Genomic DNA, 15,729 nt, shown 5'->3' on the forward strand with positions numbered 1-15,729 from the left:
TCTTTTAACATTATTAGAAAACAAATGCATTCAACTTGGTTGGCTTGTTACTCTTGACATTATAACATACTCTTGTTAAACTATTTGGTGGTGTAGTTCTAATCAACTTATTCATTTCTTTAATACTATGGCTCTTCTTAATCAAGCTTCTCTTGGGTATACCTATGAATTCTTCAATACCAAGCATGGTAGTATCATCATCATCATAGTCAGCATTTTCTTCATCATCAGAAACAACATCGTCATGCTTTATGAGATCAAAATCATAATCACAATGGATCCAATGTTGAGTCTTTGTCTTTGTCTTTGACTTTGATTTAGTCAGAGGTGGATTAGGAGCAAATATATCCTCATTTATAATGGTATCAGTATCTTTAAATCGAATAGATTTCTCTATAAATACGTGAGATTCAGAGAAACTTGATACTGAAGATGATCGGGCAGATGAAGCTGAAGGAGATGAAGATGAAGATGAAGACTTATCAATCAAATGGGCATGTGATTCATGAAATGACATGGTTGATGATGCAAACGAATTTGCAGAAGACTGAGAATTCGAAGATATACTTGAAGATATACTATCTATTGAAATTCTAGGCTTTATTGAAGATGGAGATGCTATTGAATTGGGATTACTACTACTTTTAAATGTGGTATTTAAATTTGACAATATCAATAAAACTTCTTCAAGATGAATCTTATCTTTATAAGACAATTTGAATTGGTGAAATGTTTTATCATTGTTATTATTATTAACCAAATAATTCAAACTTTGTTGGGGGTAGGTGGTACTAACATGATACTGATTATTGAATAACACAATATTGTATCGAGATTTTGTAGACTCCAACCCACTTGATGGTGAATGCAGCTTAAGGAAATTAACAATGGCATTGGTATTAGCATTCTTCTTATTGTTGGTTACCAGCTCGTCGAAAATGAATATCTGATCAAATTTATGATGATTGGTTTCTTCATTGGCGTTATATGAATTTATCATTTTCGAATCAAGAATACTAACATTAGCTTGGTCAACATTGAAATGAGAAAGAATAATTAAAATATCATTCAATTCCTTGGTAATATCATTAAGTATCACCAAGACTTTACCCGAGATTAGAACATTCAAATGATATTTGACAAACGAGTAAAAGGGTAACATGATATCAAACACAAATAATGCATCATGAAGACTCACATTAGATGGAACTTTAACTAAAGTATTTTCTGGATCTTTGACTTTAATATAATCCTGTAAACCTCCATCTATAGTATATCCATGGACAAAATTCTTTAGACATTGATGACGAGAATGAAGGGAATAAGTTTGTGAATTCAATATAGATCCACCTTTAGTAATGAGGAATTTACATTGATGACATAACTGTCTTTCATTCTGTAGGATACAGTTGGAGAAGGGGAAAAGAATATATTTCTGACTATTACCTGATGTTGATGATGATGCTTTTGTTGTTAAAGTGGGTTCTTGGATCTTGCCTAAAATTCTAAATCCCGGTACAATTGATGAGGATTTAGGAATAAAATGGGGATTATTGTTAGCATGAGCATGAGTAGGTATAAGATGATTTGATGAAGGAATTGGAATTGAGGCAACTTGGTTTGATATATTGAAATCTTGATGATAATTTATTCCAACTAGTTTTACTTTAAGGAGGATTTCATTAGCTGAACATTGCAAATCTTGAGTTAATTTGACAAGCTCTCGAAGCCTTTGTGTTCTAGAGTTGTATATTCGTTTAACTGGTAACGAATTGATCCCCTGCGGTAGCACAAACGATTCTAGTAATTCTGTGTCATCTATGTTGCTAATGTATTGATGATTTGCGGGTGACATTGAGAGGGGTTTCTTCTCCTAATATGAAATCAAAGGAATGGATTATTATAGAAATTCAATTTGAATGAGATTTAAAACATATATATATGAATGAAGTTGTCAATTATAATCAAAGAATCGGACAATTCTTTTCCTAAGAACTCAATTCAAGTCACAGATGAATTATAATAATGGTACTTGTTCCCAATCTAACAGTGGAGATCAAAGACCAATAGTTAATTGATATTTGTGATATATTATATTTGTGATGTTTTGGTTTCTACTGAAAATAGTAAATTAATAGGTGGAAAACAATGAAATATATAACCGTCGAATATCTTTCTTTCTTTAAACTTCAATGCTGTGTTAATTGTCACTTAGATATTGTGTTTACAACAGTTTTTTTAAAACAATAGACCTATTATCTACCCACTAATTCAATTGCTGTGAAAAAAAAAATCAGGAACCTTAGACGATACACCACAAAAAATAAATAATTGCTATAATGAAAAAGCTTAATGGTCTGAACGTCGTTTCCAAATGATGTTAAGTTTGAATTGAGGAGGGAGCTCTTTTAAGTGATTTAATTCTATATTCAAGATTGTTCAATATGTTAATTTATCTTAGTTTGCCTTCTCACTTGCAAGAGATCATATAGGACTTTTGTATCTATATATATATTCACACATATGCTCAATTGACCGGCACAATTACGAGATATTTTATATATTTTTTTTGTATAACTACAAAATCTTAAATAATAATTGGTGAATTAAATTACATACATCAAGTAGCGACATATGCACCTCGAGGCGACAGTATGCCCATGTAAAAAAGTCGATTAAGAATTTTTCACAAAGACTCGTCCCCCTTAAAAAAACTTTATTACTGTTTGATATGTATCAAATATAACTTTGGGGAATGGACCATTGGTATGTGGTATGTAGAATTTATGAATAAGTAAGGGGTAGATCCAGTTCGATACATTGAACATTCTCTTGTGCTTCGACTAACCTGCTAAGTGAAGTAATCACCAATTGCTTAAAGAAGTCAGAGTAGCTCTAAGATTTGACCTGAAGTACTCGCAAATAATTTCATCAAGAAATAATATTTCTTAATAATAATCGCGTCAAAAATGAAAATTTATGCCAATTAAGTGCAAATGATTTATAAAACTACATTATTATACTTTCACAATGATAGGCCAAGGCGTTCTTTTCTTCACACTAGTTATTCTTAATCCGATTCACAATACTATAATATTTTAGAATTGGTTTATAATTGATATTTAAGGTTATTTAATTTAGTAGTCCAATAGTCGGCAGTTGCAGAGTGCAACTGAGCACTGAGCACTGTGACAAAGATAGTGTGTATTGCTTTTAATTACTGTTGTATTGTGTAAGAAGATGCACTAAACCCTCTGTACCTTTGTACTTGACTTTGCGTCCCTGCGCACGCACTAAAAGAGGAGGAGAATTTTGCCGAAATAGGAAAGGGGTAAACAGATCAGCCCAACTTATTATTATCGTCTTGTTACTTCAACTTGACTATACTCGCACCACATAGATATTATATTATGCATAGATGTACCTTATGGCACATTAACTTCAAAAACAAGGCAGAGACAGGCAACAACAAGTCTATTTCATTTCATTCTATTTCAGATGGTGCTTATCTCCCACCTGTCACTGCTACTCTTGCATCTACATGATACTGCTTTGATTAATCATCATATATATAAGATTGAATTAGTTCAAGATTTACCCATTGCCAGAAATGGAATTTCAAAAGATTGGATCCCATATACAGGTCCCAAGCCCATTTAACGGTTTCTGTCCCTGTGAAAATCTCTAGAAAAAAAACACGCGAAGGAGATATAGTCTGCGCGTGACAAGACTCACGAGTCAACCGTTTTGAAATAAAATTAACGATTTATTCGAATATAGAAATAATATAGATACTTTACTAGCTTCATTGGAAAATTTCCCAAGAAGGCATTCTCTAAACCTTTTTTGCTGCTAAATTTTTCTTGAATTCCGTTCAAAATGTAGTTCTCTAAAACTTCGACCCCTCCATATACCACATGGGAGTATAGAAGAGCCAAGAGACAGTGATGTAATTTCCATTCGTTACTGGAATGAGATATTCATCAGATCCTCTTGTTTTCTGATATAGAGCCAAGAAATTAATTAATTCTCTTGTTCGTCTTCGGTGTAATTTTAGTATAGTTTTATTAAATATTGGCTAGTATTATCCCAAATATCGACTCCTAGATATTTTTAAGTATTCAGTTTTTGCGATGCCAAGATTAACTTTTCAAATACACTGTTATACAAATATACTACTTTGGGAGAATTATTGTATCTGTGCCTTATATTACAACGAAATGAACTCAATTCAATTAAAATACCAAAATTAACCATCCTTAATAAACCACTAACATTTTCTGTATAATCTGATGGCATATTCATTATATATATCTATATATCAACATCGAAAAATCAACAAGACCACTTACCTCATTCATGTAGCTAACAGTCTACAACCAAATTATCGAGGCTTTTAAATCTGGGGAATCAAATGCCAAGTCTTCTTCTGGCCCAATTCAATCAGTTTTGGGAAAAGTAATATTGACAGCCGCAACATAACTTCCTATTTCGGAAATGCGACTCCAACCGAATTACCTAATATGGAAATTACTGCAAAAGTTAAAGCGTAGGTATACGACTATACAGACGTTCTAATATAGAGGCTTAACTATTATGCAAAAACATATAGGCTTATACTAATAAAGTACAAGCGACCATATACTTTCCTTATATAAATAGAGGCTTGTTTGAATGATTTAAATTATTTTATCATCTTTGTTGTAAAAAATACTTTTTGTCAATATATCTTTTGAATACATATTTTTAAACACTCATTTGTAACCAAAATGAAATTAACAACATCATCGGCTTTAGCCATATTAGCCTACTCTGCTTCAGTTAATGGATTTCAAGCCGTCAAGGCGTCTTCAGAAAATGAACATGCCGTTGTTTTAAAAAGAGATGCTTCACCTCTTGAATTATCTCAATTAATTCCAGAAGATGCTCTTAAAAATATTAACTGGGAAGCCTTATTAGCTGAGTTAGATGATATAAAGATCAAAAGAGATGTACTTGATGTTGAAATTTCTAAAAGAGAATACAAGATTGTTACTGATGTTTTAGCAGCCATTAACCAAACTCAGTTAGCTCCACTTATTCTTCATTTCTTTGCTACAGATGCAACTTTCCAACCAATTGTTATTGATGCGGTTGTATTCTTACTTAAATCTGGGATAATAAACTTCACTGCCCTTTTCAATGCTTTAGATGAATCAAACTTAGTTGGTAACGTCATAGAAGATCTTATTGCTGATTGTGACCTTTATGTCAAATTATTCAATGCTGCTAAAGATATTATTGGAAACTTGGCACAGATAGTAAAAGATAAAATTGCTAATGGTATTGGTTCCTTAGTTTCCAAGAGACAAGTTATCCCTTATAATCATGACCTATTAGACATGAACAAAAGAGATATTGATTTTAATAATGTCGTTGTTAATTTAATGGAATCCTTATATAATTCAGGTTTGGCTACTTCAGTAGTGAAGGATATTCTTACTGATTCAAGTTATATCCCATTTGCTACAAATTTACTTAAAGCTCTTATTAGTAATAATGCATTACCAATTGATCAAATTATTGATGCTTTGAAGGACACAGACTTTGCTGTAGATCTCTTCAAGCAATTATTAACTATTCAAAATGCTATCACTATTGCTGAAAATGCATTTGCTGCATTTGCCGGAACTTGTGCTGCTTCTGAAGCCCCAGGAGGTTCACCTACAACTGTAACTTCAGGCACTTCAAGTGGACCAACTTCTCTGCCAGGAACTTGTAAGAGAAGAAGAAAGAGATCACACTACTAATAAGGCCATTGTTACATACCCATTAATGAAATCTTTAAATGATTTTCAAAAGTTACAACTAAAACTTAACGACACCATTACGGCTGAATCCTTTTGATGATGTCGATATTTATTTTCTAATTTTTATTCTTCCTATTCTTGACGTATTTCTCATCATTCTATAGCTAGAAATTGATTTTCTAACTTCTTGAATATATTCGGTTCTTCAGTTTTGAATTCCATTTTTATTGTAGAGTTTACCTACTTTTAAACTTACTTCATAGCATAAATATTGTCATTAGAGTACATATCAATTAAAAACAAATAACTAATAATATAGTTGGATCTCCTCCATGTTTAGTTGGAAATCTCGTATCATTATTATACTTTTATCTAGTATTATCTAGCAATAACAATATATAAATCATCATAATAATAATAACAATAATATTAATATTAATATAATATTATTTTCAACTAGTTACTTGTGGTTCTTGTTGCTGCAGATGCTGCAAAGGCTTTTTCTTCTTTTCTTCAGCTTCAACTTTTCGTTTCCGTTCTTCTTCATCTATTATTGATAACCTTAATGCTTCTTCTAACATTCTATCCTCTACAGTTTGTAAATGAATGAGATGTGAGTTAGCACTATTACCTCTTCTTCTGCTTCCATTAGTGCTACTCCCGCTTACACTTGATTCAGTCTGTCTGCGTCTTCTATTTCCATTATTATCTTCATCTCCATTCAATAATAAATTAGAAGCATGAATGGCAGTTGCTGTAGCAGCTTTCCTTTCCAATTTACTACGAGCTGAAGATAACCTTTGTTCCCAATCTGGCCTTATCATATCAATCGTAATAACTCCTGGTGCATTAGCAGCAAGTGAAGATCTCCGACGAGCAGCCGATGATGTAGTTGAAGATGGAGTGGAAGGACTAGAAATTGTATTCCTCTTTGGTGGTGGAACAATAATTTCCTGCTTTACTGGAGAGGAAGAAGCAGATTCTGATGAAGTTATAACAGCTTCATTATCATTATCATCATCATCACTTTCATAATCACTATCATCTTTAGACTTTAAACGAATATAATCGCCTGCCTTGGTTTTACTACCCATCCCAGTAAAAATATTAAAAGGAGGATCATATGTGACACCGAAATCTGGAGATGCACAATAGGGACAACTTGCTGCCTCAGAGATTAATGTATGAAGTACGACTTTTTCTTTTTCTTCTCCTTCATTATCATTAGTAGTATTACTACTTTCATCATGAGGAGGATGAGGATCCAAACGTTTAATTTGAACAAAACATTCAGTACAGATAGGTTGTAAGCAACATCTAGAAATATTCAAATTTGCAGGGTAATAGAGAAAACAAATAGGACATTCTAATGGCTTACCATATAATTGTAAAAGTAGATCATTTGAAGATAAATGAGGATTTTTTGAATCTTCATTGGTGGAATTATTCTGTTTATCTGTTAAATATCTTAAATCTTCTTCCTTTTGTAAATTCTTTATCTTTAATAACAAATTTTTTAACTTTTGCTTTTGTTCTTGACGTTTATAATAATTTGAAGATTTATGAATTTTATGATTATCAATATCATCTTCAGCATCCTCATCTAAATCACTATAAGCTACATCGATTGCATGTAATGGTAATTGATTTAATATTATTAATAATTCATTTTGAGTCCATGATTCATCAAAATCTTGTAATGGAGTATAAAATGGAGATAATTGACGATTAAGTATGAAATTTCGAACTACTTCAGTATTATAATCTAAATTTGATTTATAAGTTCCATATGGGGCTAAATAACCACCATCAACATTTTCATTATATCGAACAATTAAATTTTGATAATGAGCTTCTTGTATACGATCCTTTTCTTCTTGACGTTTTGATTTTTTAAAATCTAGTAAAGAATTTGAATGACCAGTTAATAAACCTCCTGATCCAGAACTTCCAAGTGAATTTCCACCTCCAATAGTTGAAGTTGTATATCTTCTAGGTATTGAAGATCGTGTTATAAATCCAGTAATATCTCCAGAAGGTGGAGGGATACCATTTGATGAAGAAAAAGTACTAGATCTACTTCTTGATTCCTTTGCTGAAACGTTCCCCATAGTTAAATCGGAATATATGGAATAATTTATTATATGGTTATACTGATGGATTCAGTAATTTATCCTAAAGATTATACAAAATTAATAAGATTCCACCAGTAAATTAAATGATTTTAACTAATTAAATGAATGATCGTTTGACTTATTTGATGATGCTGGTGATGCGATTGCGGATGCGGGCTTATGAATCTGATTCTGAATCTAGATGGATGGATAAATGAAGATAATACTACTACGCCAACACACTACCAAATCACGACACAGAGATCTAACAATAATTAAATAATCAACGATAGATCAGTTCAGTTGTCAATGAACACTAAAGAAAGTAAAAGAAGACTAAATATAGCGAATTATCCGTAAGAAAATAGAGTAAGCGAATTACTAGAGTGGGAGCAGCAAAAAAGTTCCTCCACAAAATTAAATTGTCCTTACAATCTCAACACAAGTGTTAAGAGAATTATGGTTAGCAGACAACAGTGTTGAGAGGCAAGTTTGACAATGGATAAATTGATAAATTGTATAAGAGTACAGGGGGGGGGGAGGTGATTGTTTACCATAACAAGTGTGGTATTGTGTGTACTTGAAACTGTAGAATTGTGCTTGCTTTGTTCTGCTTTGTTATGTTAAGATAAGACAAAATCACAGCAGAGCAGAGCAGAGCAAAACAAGACAAGACATGACAGACAAGAGAAAAACACAAGACGGGACAAGACAAAAACAAAAATTACCACTTTTCGATTATCGGCTATAACCACAATTGCGCAGCTAATGTAGGCAGTGTAAATTATTTACGTTTACGTAAATCAAACTACACATTACAGACAAGGTATACAGTATATTAATGTATCACTTTGCATCTTACATCTTGGTACGGTACAGGATTACGGAACAATTTGATCCATTAATTCCATTACATGATCTCCTATTTATCTCCTATTTATAATAATCATATATTATCATACTCTACCATAGTAAGATTGAATGTAATACTTTCTCCTATTCCCCTTTATAATGACCGCGCTATAAATAGCTGACATTAGTGAGTGACCACTTTCTCAATTAGGAAATTCTTCCATGCCGCAATGACTTCCCCCTGAGATCAGGTGACTTTGTGCACACATCAACCCCACGATTCAAAACATTTACGAAACATATTTGATTTACAGTTTTGCATTTTTGCAATAACATTTTTCACTGGAAAATTAAAATTAAATTAGTCTTAATAATTAATAGATTAATAGTAAATAGTAAATAAAAGTAATAAATAATACAAACTACAATAGTATTGTAGTTAAAGAAATGGGTTGAAAAAAGATGCTGAGAAAATTGCATGATATGACTTATCGGGTTAATCCGACACCTAATCCTACTCCTATCATAGCTAAGATTATAATAGTCCATGAAACTCCAACAACTAAACTGATTGTCTTTTGAGTCTTGGAGAATTTATTAGGATTAGAAATTGTTGATGATGATTTACTCTCACTATGAACAGCATGATTATTATAATAATGCATACCTGAATAATATTGTTGATAATTATTATCAGCATCAAATACTCCAATGGCAAGTAAAAAGTAAATTGGAGGGGCAAGTAATCCTATAACCATCATTGCAATAAATCTACTCCATGAATAATGATTTCGAAGTTTGGATGCATAAGGAGAATTTTGTCCTTGAGTGTTTAAATTCATTATTTGTCTTTCAACATCTCTTAAATAATAATCATCTTCATGCCTAACTGTTCCTTTACCTTGATAATCAGTAGGATTAGGTATAACCAAATGTGGTGGTGGTTTACTTAAAACAAGTGAATCTGGATTTACTTCATACATATCTTGTTCTGAATGTGTTTGATTCATAGGAGTTATTACTCTAGCTGCAGGAGCAGGTTGTGGAAATACTGGTCCAGATGGAACTATAGATGGATTAGTTGTGATTGGAGTATTTAATTCATGATCACTAGTCTTTTCACTTTGATTGTACGCTTGAGTCGATATAATTTGTTGACCAAGAACGGGTGGTGATACACTGTGAGTATGTTGTGAAGTAGGATCAACTTCAAATACTTGTGAATTTATATGAGTTGGAATTGGAGACTCGACTGGATGATGTTGAACTGGAGTTACTTGTTCATGTTCTGGTCCAGAAACTGGAAGAACTTGACGGAATGTTGATACTGAAGCTGCTGAAGATATAGTACCTTCAGTGACTGTATGATAAAGATTGGATGATGTAGTATCATGACCACTGGCAGTATGATAAACTTGAGATGAGGAAGATGAAGATTTAGTAGGAATTATACCAATAAATTTTGCATTAGGAGGTTGTAATGAAGTTTGAGATTCATTAAAATATTCATTGGCTTCTTCATATCTATCTAAATTTGATGCACTACTACTGATACTTCCTTGTCTAAGATCTTCATGATCTGGTACTGAAGGTGGTTGAATTGCTGGTGGTTCAGCCAATGGAGCTATAGGGGTATCAATTTGTTCACCTTGCTTAGATGATTCTTCTTTCATTTGTGAAACACGATTACTTTCATATACAGACCATCTTTGATTACTTTCATCATAATCCTTATCTTGAACTTTGTATAACATAAAAGGTAATGAATTAGTAGAATCAATACCAGCAGTTAAATTTCCAAAATTTTTATTATGAAGATCATCTAAATCATCAGTATTTTGACTAAATCTTAATGTTGAAGAAGCTTGAGGTCTTTCATGATCATCAAAATTTTGTAACTTATGTAATAATTCTCCTGATGACATTGAAGATCTTATAGTATTGCGTTTGAGCATTGTCTCATTGGTATTAATCAGATTTCTAGCACTATCTCCAAGTCTACTTCCACTACTATTCCTTAAAGCTGTTTCTTCTTGTTCAGTATCCATGATTTCAGCTAAACGATGTGATGAACCATAAATTGAATCATCTCCACCACTATTTCTAGGATTTTGAATAATATGCTTAATTTGAGGAGTATTTAATGGTGTTGCCATATTAGACAAATTAGGTTCTGGATACTTATCAGTATCAGAATCAGATAATCTATTACCAAATATATCTGAACCTTGACTATTTCTAGCAGGAGCACTTAATGGTTCATTACGATTATTAAATCGAAGTGGAGATTCTCTAATAACTGGTGGAGTAGTAACACGTACTGCTCTATCAACTTTTTCTATGGAAGGCAGTCCATATTGACTAGTCAATGAATGATCACCAGAAACTTGTGAAGTATTGATATCTTTCTTAATTTCTGATTTGACTGGTGAAGTATCTGCTTGACCTTCATCATCCAATTCAGTATAAACAAAAGTCCTTGGTCTTTCATATTCCAATAAAAGGGAATTAACTGATTCTTCATCATAAGTATGATTTGTTTCTCCTTCACTTGATGATTCAGTATCAGCAAAATCATCAATAGTTACAGGTTTCTGTTTTGGTAAACTTCCTTGTGACAGATTTAACTGAACAAATGAAGATGATGCATTAGTTTGATAATTTTGAGTTTGAGGTACAGAAGTATTTGATGATTTGGATCTTGAAAAGATTGGTTTTGTTAATAAATTAGATATTTTGTTACCAGTTGGAGAAGATATAGTAGCATTAGAAGTACCTAAGAATTGTTCATCATCCTTGGTTGGACTTAAAGTAGTTTTTTCTGGTTCTTCACTAATACTTTCAATTGAATAACTAGATAATCTACTCTTAAAGAAATTTCGTATTGATTTACTTGGAGATGTTAATTCAGTATTATTAGTATCTAAGGTACGAGCTACTGATGATGTTGAAGTTGATTCAGAAAGTTGACTCGAACTTTCTCGATGAATTGTTTGATTCGACGGAGGATTTGGTAACGTCTTTTCACTAGTTGTAATATCACTCATTGGTATATATCATATGAATGTGGGGATGCTCTAAAGATGAAATAAGAAATTATTAGTCAATTATTATATTTAACTAATAAAGAAACGAAATAAAAGGTATTGCGGATAATTATGTAAAAGAATGAAACTATGAGTGGGTAATTAATTTATAAGGATTAAACCTTTAAAAGCTAAGGAACTTAGTTAGAACAGCCTAAAGGAGAAGGTGACGAGATCTCGGGTATCTTGAACCACAACGAAAATGAAAATTAGATATTAAAATGAATTTTTAAAAAAGAAATAAAAGTTCTATGACTATGACTATGATAATGACAATTATAACCAATTAGTTAAAAACTAAAACTAATCATATACTGGACCAACAAGCTAGAATGTTCTTAGCCTTACTTGTCGTACCGTTTAATGTCTAAAGAATTATGAAAATGTCAAAATTCGAGACAGGGATCAACTCATAAAAAAAAGGGAATGTCGCTCGAAAAATACGACATCTATAAAACTTTGTTCCTTTGTTTTTAAATTCGATGGTCCGACATTCTCATATGTATGTACCGGATACTTATTTGTGTACTTCCTAATTGGGAAGGAAACTTGTCGTTTTAGGCAAACTTATAAGTTGCGGCATCCAGCTTTAGGCGAGACGGGTACTTCTTTATGCATAGATATAAGGTTTTGATACTGTTGACAGAAAAATAAAAATACCCTTAAAAAAGCATATTATGACCTTGATTTGATTTGATTACTTGAAGTATTTTTTTCTGTATCAGCCTTATCATTAATTAAACTATATGATTTTATAATTACATATTTAATAAATTTATATAATTACATCAAGATTAAATGAAAGATATATATATATATATATATATGAAACTTATTTAAAGAATTTTAGTATACTTTGATTCTTCGACTTATTATCTGACTTTTTACTGGAAGATGCAGGTGCTGCTGGTGAACCTGCTTTCCTCTTTAGTGTACTTGTAGTTCTTGTTGGTGGTTTTGATGGTTGTTTAGTATTTTTCTTAGTAATAATATAACCATCTTCATCATACTCAGTAATCATTTCTGGAACATCTTCTTTTTCAGTATTAGTATCTTTTTCAGATTCTATAGAATCAGGCTCTACATTTGTATGTGTATTTATGGCTTGTTGACTCGATACTTCCTTTGATTGTGTATCTTCATCACTAGCACCTTCAGGGACAATTATAGGCTCATCTTTAGTGGGTGCATCCTCTTCAAAATCACTCCAATCTTCATCTGCAAATAAGTTTTGAATATTAGTAGCACCTGTTTTTGTAGGTTCTGATTTGGATTCTTTCGTATCTTCTTGAACATTTTCATCTTGTTCTTCATCATCAAAATCTTCTTCATTATGACTGGAAACAATAATTCTTTCCTTTGGCTGCTTACTTTCTGTCTTTCTTGATTTATACTGATAGCTAATTGATGGTTCAGCTGATCTTTTTGTAGGTGTCGTTTTAGCATTCTCGGATTTTCTTGAGGTGTAATTAGATAATAACAGGGTAGTGGACTTTGTAGTTGGTGTAGATGAGGTTTTTCCAGCCCCTTTACGTGAAACATACGAAGAAGTCAATCCAGTACCCTTAGATTTCTCTTTCTCTTTCTCTTTCTCTTTACCCTTGTCAAGTTCAGAAACTTTCTTAGTAGGCACTGCAGTTGAAGGATTATAATTCTGTTTAATGGTTACAGTCTTGACAGGATTAAGTTCAGGACCCTTTATCATTCCATTTCGATAATAATTATCAAGTTTATTGGAATCAATGGGGAACTTTAATTGATGATCAACTATTTGTTCATTATCAATCACAGTATCCTTATTGGACACACTATATATTTGAATAGTATTAACTTTATTTGTAAATAAATCCAAATTGGTTTTAAGCGATTGATCATCACTATCAGTCAATTTAATCAATGGACCATCATCATTGGCTCCTGTTATAATAAACTTAGCTAATAATTTTGATTTATTCTTCTCATAGAACTCTGATAAACTAAGTTTTGATTGATTAATATGAATATTAAGAGCTCGAGATAATGTCTTATAGGTTACTACTCGTCCATTCTGAAAGATTTCTGAAGCAAGATACTCTACTTCTGCCTGTGAAGAATCCATGGTCATACTTATATGGTACTCTTTATAAGGGTATGTAATTGCGAGTCATGATATTTTGATATTATATTTTTGGGGTGAGATATTTCACCGATCCATAACGCGTATGCTCACTCATCGCCATACAATTTTTACTACTACTACTATTACTACTACTACTACTACAAGCTTTTTCTCTATAATAAATGCATGTATAAACTAAAGTACAAATAATAAAACTATATAATATAATATGTATGTATGTAATAGAATAATAATAAGAAGAAGAAACTTAATAAATTTAATAATAAATTTAATAATAACAATAATAATAAATTATTATCTAAAGTTCATCCTTAGCAGGAACTTTTTGATTTTTTAAATTTTCAAGATATGCTTTCTTTAATTCTTCTCTATGTTCAAGACTACCTTGTAATGGACCATTAATCATTTCTTTAGTGACACCATTAGATATTAAAGTTCTCCAATTCTTTATATTATCAAATCCATTACGAGCATAATTGTAATCTAAGAAAGCTTGTTGAATCTTTTCTTGAGATGTAGCAACGAATGGACCATATTGAACAACATTTTGATTCAATTGTTTACCACCAACTAAAATGAATTCAACTTCATCATTAGAATCAGCTGAAACTTCACCACCAACAAAACCTCCATCAGTATTGAATAATACATTTTGATATTGTTTAACCTTTTCATTAGTACCAGTTAAAACTAATGAATTACCCTTTAATACATATAAGAAAACATTATAATCAGGTTCAAAATCTTGTTTAAAATTAGATCCTGGCTTCATTATATAATGATAATAATTGACTGGTGTATAAGCTAAATCCTTTAAGGATTCAACTCCATAACTCTTACCAGAAATAACTTTAACTACTAATTTATCATCTTGTTCATGAACTTCTGGAATTTCCCAAGCTCTTAAATCTCTATAACGAGGAGCAGAATCTTTTAATGGTTCAGGTAAATCTACCCAAAGTTGCATACCAACAGATGGAGATCCATCTTCACTTGGAATTGGCATTTCTGAATGAACAATACCTTTACCGGCAGTCATAAATTGTAAATCTCCCTTATATAAAATACCTTTAGATCCAGTAAAATCTTCATGAGCAATACCACCATTCATAACATAAGTAATAGTTTCTTGACCTCTATGAGGATGTTCAGGAAATCCATCAACTCCACTTGAAGCAAAATGATCAAATAATAAAAATGGATTAAATTTTCTATTACTCATAATACCAATAGATCTTCTAACGGTTGCACCAACCCCTTCAGGTTGTTGAATTGCATTAATAACTTTATAAATACTTCTTGAACCACCACTCATAGTAATAACTTTATTTTTGTCTGTATTTGAATTAAATAAACTTGACAATGTTAATGTTGATAAGAATAAAAAAATTAATACAATAATATTAAGATTTGGAATTATCCCCATATATTTATACTATTGAGTAACTTTATGATGACTGAGTAATTTCCAGTAACTTTAACTTCAAACACTTCCAGATTCTTCTAGATTCTAGATACTTAAGTTAAGAATTCAAAGATTCAAATTTGTCAACTTAGGAAATGTGATCATTATATAAATATTTAAATTATAAAAATTATACCGATTTTACTAACCGACTCTATGATGACTTTGCAGCTGTGCTTTTTTCGCTAAGTAATAATTTATTAATGAGCGGGTGTTAGTAAAATGTTAGTAAAAAAAAAAATATAGCGGCCATTTGTGTTTATGTACAGGCAGATGACAAATTTCGCGCCAATTACATTACCAA

At 31.5% G+C, this 15,729-nt stretch overlaps 6 protein-coding genes across 6 annotated transcripts; 1 reads left to right on the forward strand and 5 right to left on the reverse strand. All coding sequences in view use genetic code 12, as the record gives it.

Moving 5' to 3' along the window:
* Positions 1–13: 13 nt before the first annotated feature.
* RJT21DRAFT_87884 (uncharacterized protein) lies at positions 14–1,855 on the reverse strand (the record flags this gene model as incomplete). The annotated part of the gene is made up of 2 exons (XM_064885543.1): positions 14–292; positions 428–1,855. 2 exons carry the CDS (start codon positions 1,853–1,855, stop codon positions 14–16), a joined length of 1,707 nt encoding a protein of 568 aa, XP_064736800.1.
* A 2,914-nt stretch (positions 1,856–4,769) lies between these two features.
* RJT21DRAFT_88580 (uncharacterized protein) lies at positions 4,770–5,789 on the forward strand (the record flags this gene model as incomplete). Its single annotated transcript, XM_064885572.1, has 1 exon — positions 4,770–5,789. The coding sequence occupies one exon, from the start codon at positions 4,770–4,772 to the stop codon at positions 5,787–5,789; it is 1,020 nt and encodes a 339-aa protein (XP_064736801.1).
* A 451-nt stretch (positions 5,790–6,240) lies between these two features.
* Positions 6,241–7,900, reverse strand: SIP5 (Sip5p; the record flags this gene model as incomplete). Its single annotated transcript, XM_064885746.1, has 2 exons — positions 6,241–6,718; positions 6,788–7,900. 2 exons carry the CDS (start codon positions 7,898–7,900, stop codon positions 6,242–6,244), a joined length of 1,590 nt encoding a protein of 529 aa, XP_064736802.1.
* Positions 7,901–9,243: 1,343 nt separating this feature from the next.
* Positions 9,244–11,802, reverse strand: RJT21DRAFT_596 (uncharacterized protein; the record flags this gene model as incomplete). The annotated part of the gene is made up of 1 exon (XM_064885160.1): positions 9,244–11,802. One exon carries the CDS (start codon positions 11,800–11,802, stop codon positions 9,244–9,246), a length of 2,559 nt encoding a protein of 852 aa, XP_064736803.1.
* An 802-nt stretch (positions 11,803–12,604) lies between these two features.
* On the reverse strand, positions 12,605–14,071 carry POL32 (DNA polymerase delta subunit). The gene has a single exon (XM_064884865.1). It carries the CDS (start codon positions 13,943–13,945, stop codon positions 12,674–12,676), a length of 1,272 nt encoding a protein of 423 aa, XP_064736804.1. The 5' UTR covers positions 13,946–14,071; the 3' UTR covers positions 12,605–12,673.
* Positions 14,067–15,605, reverse strand: RJT21DRAFT_122352 (pirin family protein). The gene has a single exon (XM_064882365.1). The coding sequence runs from the start codon at positions 15,384–15,386 to the stop codon at positions 14,259–14,261; it is 1,128 nt and encodes a 375-aa protein (XP_064736805.1). The 5' UTR covers positions 15,387–15,605; the 3' UTR covers positions 14,067–14,258.
* Between the last annotated feature and the right edge of the window lie 124 nt (positions 15,606–15,729).

Source organism: Scheffersomyces amazonensis (genome assembly GCF_036850825.1).
Source record: "Scheffersomyces amazonensis strain UFMG-HMD-26.3 chromosome Unknown RJT21scaffold_6, whole genome shotgun sequence".
Taxonomy (NCBI): Eukaryota; Fungi; Ascomycota; class Pichiomycetes; order Serinales; family Debaryomycetaceae; genus Scheffersomyces; species Scheffersomyces amazonensis.